The sequence below is a fragment of the Trichoderma ghanense genome (genome assembly GCF_004382785.1).
Source record: "Trichoderma ghanense strain CCMA-1212 chromosome Unknown scaffold_0, whole genome shotgun sequence".
Taxonomy (NCBI): domain Eukaryota; kingdom Fungi; phylum Ascomycota; class Sordariomycetes; order Hypocreales; family Hypocreaceae; genus Trichoderma; species Trichoderma ghanense.
In genome coordinates this window covers 2,624,617-2,643,155 of record NW_027395663.1, presented here as the reverse complement: position 1 = coordinate 2,643,155, position 18,539 = coordinate 2,624,617, and the positions used below count along the sequence as shown (strand labels likewise).

The following is an 18,539-nucleotide window of genomic DNA, read 5'->3' as shown; positions in this document are numbered from 1 at the left end:
GGCCACACGTGGGTGCGCCTCTGGTGTTTCGTACATCCATGCGCCGTTGTCCATATTTCCCTTTTCCCTCCCAGATGAACATTTGACAAGAGACAGGACGCGCGCGTATAAAGATGCAATTCGATGGAATTACAAGACGCCGCGTGGTTTACGCAAAGAGAAAGTCTTTGAGAACAGGTGACCCGGAGAACTCCGGGTTCAACATAATACAGCTGGGTTGGAGAAAAGGCACCATGTTAGTCCGTGAAGTCCGTGCAGCAAGCAAGAGCACATTATTACTGGGCAGAGCAAAGAGGAAATCCATACTTTAAGAAATATTGCAGTCCAGCGCGGCGCTTCTCGAGAAACTTTGGGCGGAACCTGAAGATTGCGCTTTTCGGCGGCAGCTCCGGCACGGCGGCCTTGAAGTTGGGAAACGACGCTGTGAGCTTTCGCCGGAAGTCGTCGAACTCGGAGTAGCGCTTTCGGATATTCAGGTAGCTTCCCTATAACGCATCGAGCCAAGAGAGGGTTTCGTCAGACGAGGGCTCTTATACGTAGACGCGACAAGGAGCCAAAAGCGCAAGTCCTTGAGCGCTTCGATGCGCCAAAGATGGTCGCGCAAAGGGCGGGCAAAAGGACTGCAACTCACACTCAACGTCTCGACCCGGACGTTCCAGACGACGAAGGCGCCAATGTTGGTGTTGCTCCCGTTGACGACCACGTAGTCGGTAATCTCGACGCTCTTGGCCCAGCACGCGCTGTTCCTGTCGTCGTCGCTCGTGTCGTTGTCGCGCAACGTTATCGGCAGGATGGACTCGGCGGACAGGTTGGAGACGGTGCGCTGGTGTGTAAAAGCATGGGGCCAGTACGGCGGCGGCGAGGTGACGGAGCTCGGCGGCGTCGTTGCGGTGCGCAGCGCTTCCTCGCCCTCGACGGCGCTGCCACCAGTAGCAGCATGGCTGGCTTGTTCTCGCGAGGCGCTGTCGTCTCTGGAAGCAAGCTGCGTATCCAGCCTGCTCAGAGTGCGACTCGGCGCTGCCGCTGCGCCAGACCCGTCCGCCGGCGGCCGTGGGCCTGCCTCGCTCGTCAACTCGCTTGGCGCATGGTCCTCGTCTACAGCCGGCGCCATTCAGCCATGTGTAGGGCAATCGCAAATTGCTCGCGTGGCTATCGATCGAGATGTCGTGTCTTTTGATTCTGATTCGGAGCAGCGGCCCTGTCGTGTTCTGGAGGAGCTCTGTAATTGCGCGGGGACCCGTCGAGGGTCAGTCCGGACGCAAAGGAAATGACACTGGCAAGGGCGGGAGGGCCGGGCCGTCGTGGCTTCGATGCCGCGGACTGTCTAGGTTGAAGTGGGAGAGAAGCTGGCGGTTGTAGGTGGAGGAAGGACATCGAATGAGAGTCTGCTGGAATTGGCGGCCTATCGCTCGCTATCTTACACGGCCTCCGGCTGGCAAGCAAATGGCCCGGCAGTCCGGCAGAGTGGCGTAACGACTTGGAACTTCCGCACGGCAGCTAAAACCTGTCACGAACGTGGGGTTCCAATGTTTGGTCGGGATCAAAACACCAAAGCAAGCCATGAGGCTGTGACGTAAGTGAGAATTGGTCGACCACAGTACCTACCTAGTACCTACATACATGTGCCTGGTAACACAGACTGGAGGTGCTCCTCGGCCAAGACATTCACCTTTTGTATGTACGATCATGATGCCCAGGGCAAGGTGATCAAAGATTGTAACTGCCGGGCATGGTTCGAGAGATCCACAGGTTCTGAATCTCCATCTCGTGGAATCCATAGCCAGGAGCCCATGTGGCAGATTCGCAGCCAAGGAGCGGCTATCGAGAGCCTCAGGGGCCTGTGGAGCGACATGCCTTTTGCGCAGAGCCTTGCCGGGAAGATCGTGAACCAGCTGTGCGCTTCTATCGTAATTGGCCGCTTGTGTGTACTATTTGCTGCGTGGCTTGGGGCCGATGCTTCAAGTCCAGTTGAGGTCAATGGGGCCTTGTCATCGGCCATTCACGCACCTTCTCGTCATGATCCATGCGTGGCTCTCCCTATGAACCCTTAGCGCCGCTGCTATGCAGATACTCGTATATCACTGTTCCAGTTGCTCTCACAGACTGATATTCTACTATATCCACTCAAGGCGACGACTCCTACCTAGGTACCTGTTCCCAGAGTTGCCTGATCATGATTCTGCCATCAAAAAGCGTGCTGTGGGAAGGAGATCACGGCTCTGTCGGGCTTGAACAGTCATCTCACCACCAGGTGAGAGTTGAGGCTACATGCATGCACCTTTGCTAGCGGCCGATGATTCATCGTATTGCTGATGAGCTGCCCGATGATGTCTGGTGATATACGATGGCCATGGAACGCTTTGGCGTTTTCGGTGGATGGGAGTCTGACGTTGCATACCTTCGTATTGCCCTTTTGCCATGCATTTTACCACGCCAATCATTTTGGCTCTGCCCGTGCATGAAGAGGCGATAGATACGATCAGTCTCTTCAACAGAGCAATGTGACCTACAGAGTCTGAGTGAAGCAGCCATCTCAATGGCGGTGATGATAATGAGCAAGGTATCCCTCTTCAGTCGCTCTCCGGTACTGCCGGATGAACAATGACAGGAGGGGCTGGTCCGTACGGCTCTGCAGGCCTCCCAGGGATAAATTCAAGGGAGCATCGCATGCCGTCTTGATTCGGAGCCGTAACGTGGTCTTGAAGAGCTGGAAACTGCTTCGTCCGATACCGCGGTGTGCTCAAGTTGACAGTTGATCGACTGGCATTTGCCCACGCTGGCTGTCACCCAGTCACTGCTATCTCTTCCTTGGAATAGTAATGAAACAGCTTGAGCAGATGACCCATCGCAATCATCAATGGTTTGGTGCTCTGTGCTAATGTAAACAGTCAACAATATCCAGCGTTGGCCGACGGCTGCTCGCGACGTGGCTGAGACACGCCGTAATTACCCAATTCAATCTCATATATCAAAGGGAGTGCGCTCCGTTCCATCAACAGCAGAGGCCATCGGCGATGTCCTCACCGTCTCTTGACCGTTCGAGGAGGCACTTACCTGTAAGTGCACCGAACGTATACGTCGCGAATCACCTCGTAATGCGGTTCCCATGCCACAATCCAGCCGCCTTGGCTCCGATACGGTGTGTCGTGCCTTCATGTTGGCACACAAACGAAAGAGTACTGTAGAACTCGGCAGAAAACTACAGAGTCAGTATCAGCCTGCGCCAATAGTCTGGCCTGTTCATGCCTGGAAGCTCGGGGATGATCATCGCCTGATGTGATGGATAACCAGCGTCCAATTTTCCTTCTCCACAGGACAGTTCTGAACGGGACCCTCTTTATAACGCTCTCGCAGCCCTGGACTCTCATTCGCGAATCGTCGTGCTGGTTCCAACCTCCTCCCTCCAATTTGGCTTCTGCCCCAGATTCTCAGATCGGCGAGCCAAGCTTTCAATGCCGGCGGCGGTGGGCATCTCTGCTCTCTCGTGTCGTAAGGAGGTATACAGGCACTATACGTGAGTACGTACGAGCAGAAGCACTCAGTTTTGTACCCCGAGCCTTGCCTCCATCACAATGTCGGGGATGCAGGGTGGATGCTCATGGAACAACTCGAACGGGGCCGTCTGTGCTCGTCAGGCCCCCATGCGACGAAACGGAAGCATATTTGCGCAGAAATGACACCGAGCAACCAACTGCCCAAGAAGGCAGGGAGGAGGAATGGGGCTCTGGCCGGGATCGGGGTGCATGTCTGACAGGTCATGTACAGCCCTTGTAGCTCGTCGACTCCGAAAGGCGGCTCTCCCGGCACTTTCGAGCCTCAACAATACACACGAGTACCATTGAACCAAAGCAATAACCGCACACAGACCCCTGACATGGTCAGGGAAGATGAAGAAGCCTCACTGATTCAATGCTCACAGAGCCAAGCGCAAAATCGTGCCCGTACAGAGGCGAGGAGAGCAGCTTAATACATACACAAGATACCTCATACAAGCTGTCGTTCGTGATCCCGCGCCCCCTCTTCGCATCGCTAGGACTCTTTGCAATGTTGCAGGTATGATGATCGCGGCCTGGTGGATCTCCCCACGAATGTGACTATTCAGGCCAGCAGAGACGGCTGCATTCCTCGCGGAAATTTTTGCGACGTCAACTTCATGACTGCCTCCTCTCAAGCTTGTTGTTATTGTTAGTGTGCGGAGAACGCGGAGCATTTTCGCCTGCCTTCGACGTTCTGAATGTGCCTACTGGCAGCCAGTGTCTGCATAAGGGCGATTCTGTAGCTCCCGTCTCCATCTGCATGCATAACAGAATACGAAGGGGGGCGACTGATACGGCGCGATGGGTGGCTCTCTCTCGATTCCCTTCGTCAACGACCAAGCGGAGAACCCTGGTTCGATGGGCGAACAGGCTCAACTGCCTCCCAGCGCTGGCTAGTGGGCTCGTAATGTTTGATCCCCGTCGACTTTGCCTGCGGCACGGCTTGATGGAAGAGTCCGGTCGACGAGCTGCACGATGCCATCAGGTTGTCGCTTTTGTACTCGTACGCATTGGCACATACAAGTAGTAGTAAGGGATGCAGTGAATGAGAATCTCCAGAGTCGGACAGCAGAACGCCAGAGTCAACAACTTGTACCACGGAGATTTGCAGAGGGAGAGCCTGGCTTACTGCGCTCAACGCCATTGGCAGATCCAGCCTCTTTCGTGCCCGTTTTTCCCACCTCCCGCGAGCGACAGTAAGCCGCTCGGTTCATTTCCCAGCCTGCCTAGAAGCTCATAAAAGGGGGGGGAGAAGCTAATACTGCAAGCTCGGATCTTTCCACTAGCGAAGACGCGCTACGACTGTGCACTAGCGGGCAATTCGACGATGGAATGGATGAACTTGCGAGGTTGTAGCTTTTCGAGTCCCCTGTGCCGCCGAAAAGCCATTGTACTATTGTCGAACGTTGATTTTGCTCTGTGCAAAGCAGTCGGCTGTTCGATACTTTTGCTTGTTGTCGCCGCTTGGTGCAAAGCTTCTGAGGAATTGAGTGCGAGGGTGCAGTAGCAGCAGCACTAGATCGACCTCCAGATGCAACCTTACGAGGTACCGCTGCTTGTTAGTACGGCACTATCACGACTCGCGGCATCGATTCGCCTATTCCATCCCTCTTTCTGCACCTACCGACAGCCCAACCACGAAGTACCTACAACTATACAGTACATCCATCAGTCAAGTATACACACAATGTGAGACCCAAGGGCGCCCCGTTTGCCTCTGCCCAAAGGGTGGCCTGTGGAGGGCAACACGAACTGGAGCTAGCCTGATACTGAAGCTGGCCGTTTGTGCGTCCATCGGCTTGATAGGGACCAGCTTCGAGCTGGGGGCCCGTGGACAGACTCCTGGCCTCGCTTTCCCCCCCGCCCTGGTCACTCTGGCTCTTCTGGAGACATTCTAAGCCGGACCTCCGTCGCCTCCGCCGGGACCAGCTCATAAAAGTGCCAGGTGCTTTTCTCGCGGCTTGCCTCCGTCTTGATCCTGTCTCCGTTCTCTTTCTTCTCTCGCCGCCGCTGCCATCTCTGTCGTTAACGAGTCGTTTGTTCGAGCTCCTTCTCCTTCCCCAGTCTCTCGCTTCTGGATCCGCAATTCATTCTCCTGCGCCTGCCGGTTCCTTTACATAATCTGTGAGTCCTTGCCCGAGCTGCTTCCTCCGTCTTCTCTCCTCTTTCTTCCTCTCCTGTCTTCATGTCTCGCGAACAAGCATTCGAGTGTGTTTCGTTGCAAGCTGCATTACTAACGCTGCTCGGCGACAGTCCCTCACAGCATCCTTGGTCTACACCCATCACGAAGCGCGTCTTCTCCCTCGACATATACCACATACACAGTCAAGATGGTGTCCCTCAAGTCACTTCTGGTCACCGCCACGATGGTGGCCGTCTCGCTCGCTAAGGACTACTACATCGACCCCGACAGTGTTCCTCTGTCGACAAGACGTGAGATATAGACTCGTCCACCAACGGTAGCTCTTCGATGCTAACAAGAATATAGAAAACTGGTGCAACTCGGAGACGTCGACGTGCCCCCTCATCTGCCAGCAGACGACCAACAAGCAGACGCTGGTCAACGAGTGTAATCCTGTACGCCTCTATTCGTGTACTCTTCCTTGCAAGTGTACCTTTGTGCTCATGCTAACGGTGCCTCTTACTAGAAAACGTTGAGCTATGGCTGCCTCTGCGGTGACAACAAACAGCCCAATATTTCCGAATACACCCTGACGCTGCCGTTCTTCATCTGCCAAGAATATGTCGTTCAGTGCCGAAACAACTGCGGATTAGACAACACGTGTGCTTCTAACTGTGCCGAGGACAACCCTTGTGGTGCCACTGATCCCAAGCGGTACAACTCGACTGCCACTGCTACGCAGACAACGGCCGAAAGCACCTCCACCACAGCAGGCCCCGACACCATCTACACCGGTACCCCCGGAGGAGGAAGCAGCAGCAGCAGCGGCAAGGGCAAGTCGATGGCGGCCCCCGCGGTTGAGGTTGGACGAACCTATGGCCTGGCTGTCCTCCTGGGAAGCATGTTTGTTGGGTTTGCCATGTTGTAAGACGATGGAGTTTGGAGGGGCAGTGGTGCGGTTGAGCAAGCAATTAGAGTGCCGAGGAAGATTGCTCGTAATGGTTGATTGGTTTGGTTTCATTGGAGCGCGCGTTTTACGTATGAATTCCTCGACGTTGTCAGTACACGTACGGGGTGAGGTTGGGCTATGAAATTACTTAATACTTCTGCATGCCTGTTTTGTTACGATACAATTGATACGATTATAATTGCGTGTCATCTTCTTTGTCTGCTTGCCTCCGCCCTGGTCCTCTAATTGTCTACCTGGGGTAAGGTATTCGGAGGTTTATCTTAGCACATGATTCGCAGCCATATCTTCAATGTTACCTTACCTTAGCACGGTGAATCGGGGACGGAAAAACGTTGGAGGTGCATGTATTTAGGCTACGCGGTTGATCTTGCATGGATGAATGCATTGGTGCGAGTCTATCTCGGACATGTGAACTTGCAGTTTTTGTTGAGTTTGGCACATGATGCTTCCAAGATCACGCGACTGTTCCCAAGAAATTTACATCATCGCGGGCGAGGGAGAGGCTCGATGCATCTGGCAATATCGATACGCACGGCCTCCCTTGAGGAGACTCTGTGCAGGGTTTACGTGCATGTTGACGTGATAAGGTAGGTAGCTGCAGGGAGGAAGATTGCCGAGTCAACGATGGAAAATCAGATGAGGCTCGAGATTTGTAGGTCTATTGACCAGACAGAACACTACTAGCCTTATACCCACCCATCGGGAAGCCTGTCATTGGGTGACATGATGTCTTCTCCTCTTTCTGTCAGATTGCTCTTCTCCTTTACCTACTTCTTCTTCGTACTTGCCTACTAGGTAGTTAATATATGAATCTAGTACTAGGCATCTAGTACTAAGGTACCTAGTGGTTGTCCATCATGGTGTCACAGGATTTTTCGGTGCAAGATACACCCGCAAACCCTCATTGCGTCGCCAGCAACTACTATAATGCCTTGACATGTAGCGCTCGCTCCCTGCCGGCTCATCAATCCGGTGTGGCCAACCTCAAATCACACATCACACTACCCGTTAGCACCTGTGATACCAAAAATGACTCAATGGCATCCCTTCCTCCAAGAAGTCAGGTAGAGCGCCGTTGAATCCCCAACAACTCGCAGCGTCTCGCCAGGTACATGTACCGCTACTGAGGACGAAAGCTGAGCGTCTGAAGTCGGGAGATTGGACCAAATCTACGTACATGCACTTGGCTGGCGGCTTTCACGTGCTGGCGACCACCACCAACTGGCAGATTGCGTGGGCAGAGTGGGGCCCGCGTCATCATTAGGCGAGCCGTGGAAGCTCTCCAGCAGCTCTTTGGGGGGGCTTCTTGGGGGCTTCTTGAGCCCTGTAGCGCCTCCAGCTCAGGGGACTGGGACGGGTTTAGCGGTTCCAGAGGCCCACGGGCAGATTTTCCGAGGTCTCTTTAGCAGGGGTCCGAGGGACCACAAACCGTCGCTCCTCATGCACGCCTCCCAACGAAACCAGACTCTTGGTCACTTGGGCGACCAGCAGCAAAAAAAAAAAAAAAAAAGTCTCTTTGTCTGAGGTTTGCGCAGTCTAACTAGGACGCACGGGAGCAAGGAAGTGACCTGCTCGTACTAGTTCTTCCCGCAAGAGACAAACCTGGAGCAACTGACGAGGCTCCCCCCTTGGCGCCGGTTCCTTGTGTCCTCTTTTAAAGAGAAAGCTCCTACCTCCCTCCGGGCCCCGGCCTCCCCCCCCCTCTACGATGTCCAGCAACACGCTGCCATTGCACCAAGGCGATATTACCTCAACACGAGGTGGTGGCAGTATGGCTCCTAACACAAGTAAGCCGAGATTCTGTTTGAAGCTGAGGGGTGGAAAAGGGGTATCCTGCTGCGTTTCGATGAGTCGTGGCCGGGTGGCGGCGCTATCGAAATGACAGATGGAGGGCATCGCCTTTTCCCCCCTTCCTGTGCCTTTATACTGGCAGTGGCTAACCCGGAATCGGTGGACCTAGAGCAGGCTGTGGCCGAGTGCATCTCGGACGATGCCCTGATCCATCTCAAGTCGTACAAATACTCGAGCGTCGATAAATCACCAGTATCGAAATACATCCTGGGTCCTTGGGTATGGCTTCACCGATCGAACCGCCCCTCGCTTCCGCATGACGTTGCCCATCGGCGCTGCTCGGCCCCTCCTCGCGAGGACACAACAATGAAAGGCGGGAATATTGCAAAACGGTAGCTAATGGGAATTGCTCTGCAGTGGAATGCCTTCGTTGAGATATTGCCGCTATGGCTTGCGCCCAACATGGTTACCCTTTTGGGCTTCTTCTTCATCCTCTTCAACGTCGGGTTGATGGTCATCTACGTGCCCGACTTGGTGGGACCCGTACGTCACCGACATACAAGCCACGCGTGCCTCGCCATGCTGACCGAGAAACACCGTGTAGGCACCGTCATGGCTATACTTTAGCTTTGCGTTTGGCCTCTTCATGTACCAGACGATGGACAATGTCGACGGGAAGCAGGCGAGAAGGACCGGCACCTCGAGTGGTTTGGGCGAGCTCTTCGACCACGGCATTGATTCACTCAACTGCACGCTCGCCAGTTTGCTCGAGACGGCGGCCATGGGGCTGGGCACCTCGCCTTCCGGTGTCTTCACGGCACTTGTCCCATGCCTTCCCATGTTCTTCTCGACGTGGGAGACGTACCACACCCACACTCTATACCTCGGCTTCTTCAACGGCCCTACCGAAGGCCTCCTCATTGCGTGCGGCATCATGATTGTCTCTGGAATTTACGGACCCGACGTCTTCACGAAGCCGCTGGCACACATCTGGGGCGACCACCTGGAGGGAGTGGCTCACCTCATTGGAGATGTGTCTTTCCGGGATATCTGGGTCGGCATGTTGGTCTTGCTGCTGGTTACTTGCCACATCCCCTTCTGCGTCCTCAACGTTGCCCGTGCGCGCCGAGCAAAGAACCTCCCTGTTCTCCCCGTCTTCTTCGAGTGGATTCCGATGGCCGTCTTCACAATCTGCATTGGCGCCTGGGTCTTTTCGCCCTACAGCTCGCTCATGAGGGACAACCATCTTACTCTCTTCTGCTTCACCATGTCCTTTGTGTTTGGGCGTTTGACGACCAAGATGATTCTGGCGCACTTGACCCGTCAGCCGTTCCCTTACTGGACTGTCATGCTGACGCCGCTGGTCGGCGGTGCCGTCCTCGGAAACCTGCCTCGAATCGGACTTCCTCAGATCAGCCCCGAGCTCGAGCTGGTCTACCTGTGGGCCTATCTCATCTTCTCCATGGTGGTCTATTTCCGCTGGGCCTACCTGGTGATCACAAGCATCTGCAACTTTCTGGGCATCAACGCTCTCACCATTCCCAGGGAGAAGCAGATGGCCAACAAGATGGCTGCCCGAGCCGCCACTAAGCTGCATTAGATGCACATCATGGATCACCAACTCGAAGAATTAGAGGAGCCTTGATTCTTGAGGCCATTTTCTTTTCACTTTCAATTTGTGTACTCTTTGTTCACACTTCTCAAGACAACTAATGCCTTCATGAACCAAAGTTGGAGACTTTTGGTGTGGGACGAGGACTTCAACGCCCTGGTGGTGGGCAGGCTTCAAAACATGGTAAAGAGGAAAAGAAAGCCAGATGACACGGCAAGATTTCGATTAGAAGATATGGATTGGGGACACTTGCACATAGAAAAGGAAAGACGAGATCTTTTTGAGCAGCTCTGTGCACGACGCGCACGGCTGACTTGGCGTTTGGATGGTGCTTTACGCTCTTGTATCATGGAACTGCTCTGGCCTTTTTGCGTTCCGGGCCATGGGGGGCAATGTGTAATATTCTTACTCGGTATTCCTATTAATACGGGGGGTACATATAGATTCAGCAGCACGATTAGGCGTCATTGTTTGATCAATAACACTTTCGACATGTATCGGATGTTTGAGCGAAGAGAACTGGAGGAGTTCCTGGCTAAATCTGAATCTGCAGGCGGTTTGAAAGCAAACGTCATTGATTGACATGATGAAGAGTCCAAAAGGCCAGTACCAATCGATCGAGACCCCTAACAAAGCCCCTTAAGCCACATACCGGCTAGACACGTTGATGAAGCGCAGTTCGAAGTAGCGGCTCAACAAAAGCCCAGGAACAAGGGCCAGCTTTCCAGGGCCTCCGCGATGCGGCTTAGCGGGGCTGATCCCGCAGTGGCCACGACACCCCGTTAATAGTGGTCTTACATGTGCTTTGGCTGGGGCTAAGATAACACCAGCCAGATATTTGGCGATAACCCTTGGACCGACAACCTCCCTTGTAAATGACATTCCAAACCGTGAGAACTGATGTCGTGGCTGCCGAGGGGATGACAGCCTCGTCTTGACGTCCACCGTGGTTTTTTTTTTCTTCTAGCGTCGCCGTCTCGTATTCGCTCTGTCTTTCTCTGTTTGTTGCTTACTTTTGGCTGCTTCAGGTATTGGTGGGAGCACGCAGGTTGGCCCTGCAGGTTGGAGCCTCTCAGATCACGTACTATCACCACCACTCCATATAAGCAAAAGAGATGCATCTCAACGTCTTGCGGGCATCCCTCGCGGTCCCGCTCTTGAGTTTAGTGGGCGCCGCTCTCGGCATCGGGACATTGACCGACGACGACCTGCGCAGCCTGCCCTCTCCCGGCCAGGACTTCGACATTCACAACGGCAAGCTCCTGGCTCCCATCCTGATCCCGCGCGTGCCAGGGACCGAGGGCCAGGTCAAGACGCAGCGGCACTTTGTCGACTTCTTCAAGACGAACCTGCCCGACTGGGAGATTCTATGGCAGAACTCAACCTCCAAGACGCCAGCGACTGGCGACAAGGACGTTCCGTTTGCGAACATCATCCTGCGCCGCGACCCGCCGGGGTACGGCGCGGGCGATGTCGGGCGGCTGACGCTGGTGGCGCATTACGACAGCAAGGTCGAGCCCAAGGACTTCATCGGGGCGACGGACAGCGCGGCGCCATGCGCGATGCTGATGCACGTCGCGAGGAGCATCGACGGGGCGCTCAAGGCCAAGTGGGCTGACATGGCGGCGAGCGGCGGGCTGGATGATGATTTGGAGCCGGGGGCCGGGGTGCAGATTCTGTTGCTGGATGGGGAGGAGGCTTTCGTGCGCTGGACGCAGACGGACTCGCTGTATGGGGCAAGGTAGGGGTTACGTTCTTTTCGCTTTTTTGTATCTCTGCGTTTGGAGGGATGGCATCATTAACTTGTTCTTTCCTAGATCATTGGCAGAGACGTGGGAATCGGAGTTCCATCCTGCCATGTCGACGTTCAGGACGCCCCTTCACTCCATTAGCCTCTTCGTCCTCTTGGACCTCCTTGGATCAGCCAACCCCCGTGTGCCGTCCTACTTCTTAACCACCCACTGGGCGTACAGGAACATGGCGGCACTGGAGAAGCGCATGCGAGACCTAGGACTGCTCGAGTCCAACTCCAGCCGCCCGTTTCTGCCGGACGCGGACAAGCATCCGAACCAGTTCGGCTACGGAGGCATCGAAGACGACCATATCCCCTTCCTCAGGCGAGGCGTCGACATCCTCCACCTGATCCCCACGCCGTTTCCTGACGTGTGGCACACCATGGCGGATGACGGCGAGCATCTCGACATGCCGACTGTGATGGACTGGACGAAGCTTGTTCTGGCCTTTACGGCAGAGTGGATGGATCTGTCTGGGCATTTCCCGAAAGCGGCTACGAAGGAGAAGAGGAGCGAGACGACGCTGGAACCGAGCCAGAGGACAGAGTTATGACTCGGTTGGGGGTGATTGTCTCGATTGGAACGAATTCCTCAGGTTCTGTAGATCAAAGCCGGAGGCTATGGCTTTGTTGTTGAGGCAGGACTTGTGATCTAGGCAAAGCCGAAATTACATTGAGCTTTGCCCTGTACATGCAGCTAGACTGCCTTGGAAATACAATCAACATGAAGCATTCTCGAATGCGCAGAGATTCATACGTTCCATTTCCCCCCAGAATACTTGTACGGTGCAGATCCTACAGTGTTTATAATCGCGTGCACCGTGTGTTGTACCTGGCAGCCGGCCAATCACAGCCCCCACCTTGCGACTCAACACGTAACCTTTAGCACCAAAAGCTCTCGAAGCTGTCTGTCATCTTTTGGGGGAGCAGCGCATCTTCCAACTTCGTCGCACCAACCCGCCCGCCTGCCCACCATGCGATTTTCCGTGGCCTCGACCCTTTTGGCGCTCGCCAGCATCGCCTCTGCGGCGTCCTCGTGGACGTTTTCGGACGGGACCGTTCAGGTGACGTCCAAAGCCGGCAACGATGCGGTAGCGAAGTGAGCTTTCCCTTGGTGCCAAGACAGAGCTTCCGGTTCGGTTGCGTTCCTAGCCTTGCGACGCTTTTCGTCCTCTTGTCCGCGCAACAGAATCACTTGGGACTTGAATGGTTGTGCTGACAATTGGGCATGTAGATTTTCTGCCGATGATCGAGTGCAGAACACCCTTACCTTGGGACACCAGGACAAGCTCAAGGTGACGCTCACGACAAAGGAGGGCTCCAAGGCGAAGCGGCCGCACCAAGCGTTCTTGGTCGTGAAGGAGGCGTCTGGTCTGGAAGCGCCCTTCCCCCTGACCGTGAAGGAGTCTGGAAAGGGAACAGTTGAAATCGTACGCTGAGCCCTACGATCAAACGAAACAATTGGCTGGACAAAGCGAACAACTAATACCAAAGGCAGACTCAGAAAGACCTTCCCGTCCAATTGCTTCTATCTCAGGAGCCTCTCGAAGCCAGCCTTGTCCTGGGATCTTTTGGCTCGACCAAGGGCTCGGTGACACCCGTTTTCGACTTCACTGTCAAGCTGGACCCGGCTACCGCTGTGCCGAGTTACGAGAAGCCGCTGCGCTATGGCAAGCTCGCTGAGATTCATCACATCTTTCGGGCCGATCCCAAGAACCCTCCCAGGATCGTCTCGGTTGCATTCTCACTTGCCGTGCTAGCTACGATCCCGGCCCTGTTTATCGGCGTAGGTTTACTCGAACCACCGTGGGCATGAGAGACGACAAGATGGATGTGCTAACTGGTCACAGTGGTTCGCCATTGGGGGAAACTTTGCCCATGTGCAAAAGGCTCTGAGCAGCGCTCCCATCTCGCACGTTGTTTTCTTCGGATCAATCGTTGCGATGGAGGGCGTCTTCTTCCTTTACTACACCAAGTGGAACTTGTTCCAGACTCTGCCGGCGATCGGCGCCGTCGGAGTGGCCGCCTTCTTGAGCGGAACCAAGGCTTTGGGAGAGGTTCAGCGCCGGCGATTGGCTGGTGAGAGGTGAGGATCGTGAAGAGCACGGCGGGCAACGAAAAACGGAGTTGGAGGATGATGAAGGCTACCGTCCTCGGTTTATAAAGCAACCGGACTAGAATATCTAGCAGCCTCGCCTGGCTGAAAAGGGCCATTGGCATCTGGCGACACATGAATTGCATTTTTTGACGGCATGGAAGTTTGACAGAATACGAAGACGTTGTCAAGATGATGTAAGACTGAATGTATTTTAGCATAGACGAGCAGGCATCGCCCAACAAAAAAATGAAGTGCATCATGACTGATCAGATGCTCTCGGACACTTCAGGCATGCCGAGGCCCAGCGCGAATGACGTTACGTATTGGTGATGATGTCAGCAGCTTTGACCTCCAACCTCACGAGATGCCGGCCCTGTTGTCGTCAACTGGCCAGTTTCACTTATTCTTGGGCTAAACGAACTGTTTCCCTGAGAGGTTTTGTATCTGGGCAATTCTCTCTCCATTCGTTCTGATCTCGCCTAGGTGGATATAGAGCGCCAACTTTTGCCATACTCAGTTGGAGAACCGAGTTCCCCACGTTTTGTTATCCAAGGTCTCAATCTCTCGAGAATCAGTTCGCCGCACCCTGAGACAAGATCCTTCCGGGAACCAGCTTGGAAATAACAATGCAAGTCCCCTTCGTCTCTTTTAAGTGCAGCCCTCAACCCATTGAGTACCCAGTGGGCGAGTGTAACGGAGTGTTTTCTTAAGTGGCACACGTCTCTCGTGTCTCACTGATAACTTTATGCGCCGGCTTACATCAACATCTTATTCTACGCACCTTATTTCTTTACGTTATTCCTAGCAACAATCGTCATTGTCGTTGAAAAATGGTTCGTGGAGACTAATGCTGAATGATTGCAGGGCGTTCATAAGACCGACTGCGGAGGAGACAATCAAGCATCCGGCGTATCCCTCGGTGATATGGGCTCTGGAGCCTCATCAAAGAGGTTTCGTGGAGGCTGCACATGGAAGAGGCGGGCCGGTGAAGATATCTTGGGAAATTCATGGCGAAGGGCCGACTAAACTTGTGGTATGTCTTGCTCTTATACCCATGGGCCTCTGCAACTACGCGTTCGATCCTCTCTCCTCATACCAGAGCCAATAAACCACTCTTGTCGCCTGTCGTATACTGACAATGCACGGCATCTCCAGCTCATCATGGGCCTAGCCGGCGTGAAAACCTCGTGGCAGCGCCAAACAAAGTACTTTGGCCACGACCGCAGCGACGAATACTCCGTCCTCATCCTCGACAACCGCGGCATGGGCGACAGCGACAAGCCCCTGGCGCGGTACACCACCAGCGCCATGGCCGCTGACGTCGTCGACGTGCTGGACCACGTCGGCTGGACCGCCGATCGCGAGGTCCACGTCGTGGGCATCTCCCTCGGCGGCATGATCGCCCAGGAGGTCGCCTGCGCCATCCCTCAGCGCCTGCGCTCCCTGACGCTCGTGGCCACGACGCCGCAGTTCGAGAGCGGGCCGGCCAAGTCGTGGGGCGACGCCCTCTGGCAGCGCGTCGGCTTCGTCGTGCCCAAGTCCGAGGAGCAGGGCATCGCGGACACGAGCCGCCAGCTCTTCGCCGACGAGTGGCTCGCCGCTCCCGACGACGCGGCGACGCTTCCCTCCCCCAAGACGACGCCTCGGTGCGGTCCTGCGCCGGGCACGCCGGACGGGGAGTATCTCCCGTTTGATACCAACTTTCAGCGGTTCCAGGCGCAGGAGCTCTACAAGAAGCGTCAGAAGGGGTGGTTCACGAGGCAGGGCTTCCTGTGCCAGCTGACTGCCGCGGCGGGACACCGGAAGACGCCCGCGCAGCTGCGCTCCATGGCTGATCGCGTGGGGAGGGAGCGTATCATGATTATGCACGGCACGGCGGATAACATGATTACGGTGGCTAATGGGGAGAAGCTGATCAAATATGTTGAGCCGGGCGTGGGATTGATTGTCGAGGGCATGGGCCATGCGCCGCTTATGGATCGGGCGGAGTGGTTCAATAGCCTGCTAGAGGAGCGGTTCATTGCGTGGGCGAAACTGGGATAGAACGATTGTAGACATGTGTGCAAATGTTTGGGGAGGCAGAGATGATTCTTGCATACGGAAGAGGCATACTGCAATGCAAGCGAGTCTTGTCGTGGGTTGACAAGTCTAGTCTTAGCTTTTTGTTAGATTATTTGCGTCAAGAGGCTAGCTACTATGCATCTCTATCTTTCTTTCTTTAATCCTCTTTTTCGTCTTTCTTCATCTTATACCACACATGGTATGCAGCATACAATAGCATAAAAGAGAAAAAGACAGTTGCTCTCTTCCTCCCTCAAGGCAGCACCAGTCCGACACCACTGAGGTTCTTCTCATCAAGCTGGTTCTTCTTATCCACGCCTCCAGCTATGGGGTTCGCCCTGTAGTTGAAGAGGTAATAGTGCAGCTGGCCGTCTCCCGCGCCAAACTTCTGCTGCTCGAGGAACAGCGCGTTGTCCATGAGGGACAGGGCGTTGAAGACGTCGAAGCGGGCGAGCTTGGCGAGGATGAGGGCGTCGTGGACGAGGTCGTTGAGGCGGGCCTTGAGGGCGGCCTTGTCAAAGGGCTCCTTGAAGGCGACGTCGGTGGCGTAGTAGAAGAGGTAGGCGACGCGGATGACGTCGTGCTTGGGGTTGTTGATGGCGGAGGACTCGATGCAGTAGAAGGAGAAGAAGTCGGTAATGTTTTTCTCATCGTCCTGGCCAGAAAAAAAGTCAGTAGGGGCGAATAGAGTACAGAGGTCTTCGGGGTTGATTTCTCCCTTACCTCGACGACATAGGACCAGATGTATTGGTCCTGGCCTGCCTCGACCGTCGGGCAGAACCAGTGTGTTGCTTCCTCGACCGTCATCTCGGGGGCAATGTCGAACCGCTTCATGTACTTGTCCATCAGCTTGACGACGGCCTCCATGTCCGCCGGCTTCATCTCGCGCAGGCCCTTGGTGGAGGTGCGATCCGGCACGGCATACTTGCGGATCTGGTACTGGGGCTTGCTGCCGTTGGGCAGGTGGACAAAATTGCACTCGTACAGCTTCTGCCAGTTGAGCGAGCGGTGGTAGTAGCGGCACGTGCTGATGGGCTTGGGGAGGACGATGCCGGCCGTGTACAGGCCCTGCCAGATCTCGTGCAGGTTGCTGATGCGGGTGATCTCCTTGATGAGGACGGGCGCCAGGCGCTTGCCGCGGAGCTTCTTGTGGACGCAGAGGAAGTTGACCTCGGAGCAGGTGATGACCTTGTTGCGGACGCGGACGCGCACGGGGATGGCGGAGATGAAGGCGACGAGCTTGCGGGACTGAGTTGCGCGGACGCCGACGTGGTAGTGCTTGGCCCAGCCAGGAGGCATCATGGCCCTTTTTTTTCCCCAGAGGTTTTGATTAGCATTACCAGCCCAACACCAGCGGAGGATATGTAGAAGAGGTAGAACGGCTCCCAGGCCAACGCCAACTCACCATTTCAGGATGCCCGGGCCGTAGTTGAAGCGGAACATGGCCTCGTCGTCCTCGACGTAGTGGCCGTTGAGCAGCTCGTAAATCTCCTTGATCTCGTCGTCGTTGGTCAGGTCCATCTCCACCCACTCGAAGCCGGCCACCAGCGGCGCGGGCTCCTTGGGGATCTCGTCGACCGTCTGGATCTTGAGCGGCCCCTCCTCGACCGTCTTGTCGTCCTCGCCGAAGCGCGGCACGGGCTGCGTCTGCCAGAACTTGTACGACGCCATGTCCTTTGCGTTCTTGCCCGCCGCCGCCAGGCCCGTCATGATGTCCTGCAGGTTCATCTTCTTGAGCATCTCGGCCATCTGGTCCGGCGACGGGTTCGCGCTGCCCGACGCCGCCGCCAGCTCGCCCGCCAGCGCCGGGTTCAGCGCCATGAGCTCCTGCAGCTGCTGCGGCGTGAGCCCGCCGATGGCCCTCTTGAGGTCCGCCTCGGTGTCGTCGCCGCCGCTCGAGCCCGACTTGCCCGTCAGCAGCTCCTTGGCCTTCTTCCGCTTCGACTTCTTCTTCTTCTTGCCCGCCGCCGCAGCAGCGCCGGAGCCGGTCGCTGCTCCTGCTGGTCCTGCGGCGTCACCCGCCGTCGGCTCGTCATCCTCCGACTCGCCCTCGGATTCGGCCGCGGCCTGCTTGGCCTTGAGTTCGGCGTCGACCGCGCTGACGGTCTCGTCGACCGGCTTGGATTCCTCGACTGGCATCGTGTGTAACGTATGTGGTGAGTGTGTAAGAGGGGGGGAACCTCGAGGCTGGCTCTTCAGCAGGTTCAGGACACGAGACGAGGTGGGAGATGGTGGGGTGAAGCAACACTGAGCCGAGCTTGGTGGGGTTGTGAGAGCGAGGCTGATGGCAAGTGTTTCAGCTGAGATGCTTGGAGGCCACTGTATGTCAATTGTCCTGTTATCCTGTACTTTTGGTTTTTTTTTTTTTGCAGAAGAATGAGAATGATTTCACTTTGTCTTTTGATTATCTCGATACCTACTGGTTCTTTTGTGGCAGAAGTTTGTCTCAACAAGCGCAAGCCACTACAGGTACGGGGTCCCAGTACGTGTATTCAGCTTCGTCATACATGCTGTTTACTGTCACCATTGAACTTGGACTCACAAGAGACACAGCTGG

The 18,539-nt window shown here is 55.4% G+C and overlaps 7 protein-coding genes across 7 annotated transcripts; 5 read left to right on the top strand and 2 right to left on the bottom strand.

The window, feature by feature from the left end:
* Positions 1–275: 275 nt before the first annotated feature.
* On the bottom strand, positions 276–1,111 carry CCMA1212_000899 (PX domain-containing protein YPT35; the record flags this gene model as incomplete). Its single annotated transcript, XM_073698346.1, has 2 exons — positions 276–485; positions 632–1,111. 2 exons carry the CDS (start codon positions 1,109–1,111, stop codon positions 276–278), a joined length of 690 nt encoding a protein of 229 aa, XP_073563163.1.
* A 4,750-nt stretch (positions 1,112–5,861) lies between these two features.
* On the top strand, positions 5,862–6,586 carry CCMA1212_000898 (uncharacterized protein; the record flags this gene model as incomplete). The annotated part of the gene is made up of 3 exons (XM_073698345.1): positions 5,862–5,969; positions 6,025–6,113; positions 6,185–6,586. The coding sequence occupies exons 1-3, from the start codon at positions 5,867–5,869 to the stop codon at positions 6,584–6,586; spliced, it is 594 nt and encodes a 197-aa protein (XP_073563164.1). The 5' UTR covers positions 5,862–5,866.
* Positions 6,587–8,336: 1,750 nt separating this feature from the next.
* On the top strand, positions 8,337–10,019 carry CCMA1212_000897 (uncharacterized protein; the record flags this gene model as incomplete). The annotated part of the gene is made up of 4 exons (XM_073698344.1): positions 8,337–8,415; positions 8,562–8,698; positions 8,816–8,962; positions 9,024–10,019. The coding sequence occupies 4 exons, from the start codon at positions 8,337–8,339 to the stop codon at positions 10,017–10,019; spliced, it is 1,359 nt and encodes a 452-aa protein (XP_073563165.1).
* A 1,119-nt stretch (positions 10,020–11,138) lies between these two features.
* CCMA1212_000896 (Glutaminyl-peptide cyclotransferase) lies at positions 11,139–12,377 on the top strand (the record flags this gene model as incomplete). Its single annotated transcript, XM_073698343.1, has 2 exons — positions 11,139–11,772; positions 11,849–12,377. The coding sequence occupies exons 1-2, from the start codon at positions 11,147–11,149 to the stop codon at positions 12,375–12,377; spliced, it is 1,155 nt and encodes a 384-aa protein (XP_073563166.1). The 5' UTR covers positions 11,139–11,146.
* Positions 12,378–12,797: 420 nt separating this feature from the next.
* Positions 12,798–13,913, top strand: CCMA1212_000895 (uncharacterized protein; the record flags this gene model as incomplete). Its single annotated transcript, XM_073698342.1, has 4 exons — positions 12,798–12,922; positions 13,058–13,253; positions 13,322–13,609; positions 13,674–13,913. 4 exons carry the CDS (start codon positions 12,798–12,800, stop codon positions 13,911–13,913), a joined length of 849 nt encoding a protein of 282 aa, XP_073563167.1.
* Positions 13,914–14,668: 755 nt separating this feature from the next.
* CCMA1212_000894 (uncharacterized protein) lies at positions 14,669–15,964 on the top strand (the record flags this gene model as incomplete). Its single annotated transcript, XM_073698341.1, has 2 exons — positions 14,669–14,954; positions 15,023–15,964. The coding sequence occupies exons 1-2, from the start codon at positions 14,769–14,771 to the stop codon at positions 15,962–15,964; spliced, it is 1,128 nt and encodes a 375-aa protein (XP_073563168.1). The 5' UTR covers positions 14,669–14,768.
* Positions 15,965–16,235: 271 nt separating this feature from the next.
* Positions 16,236–18,121, bottom strand: CCMA1212_000893 (Glycylpeptide N-tetradecanoyltransferase; the record flags this gene model as incomplete). Its single annotated transcript, XM_073698340.1, has 3 exons — positions 16,236–16,637; positions 16,706–17,288; positions 17,388–18,121. The coding sequence occupies 3 exons, from the start codon at positions 18,119–18,121 to the stop codon at positions 16,236–16,238; spliced, it is 1,719 nt and encodes a 572-aa protein (XP_073563169.1).
* Positions 18,122–18,539: the final 418 nt, after the last annotated feature.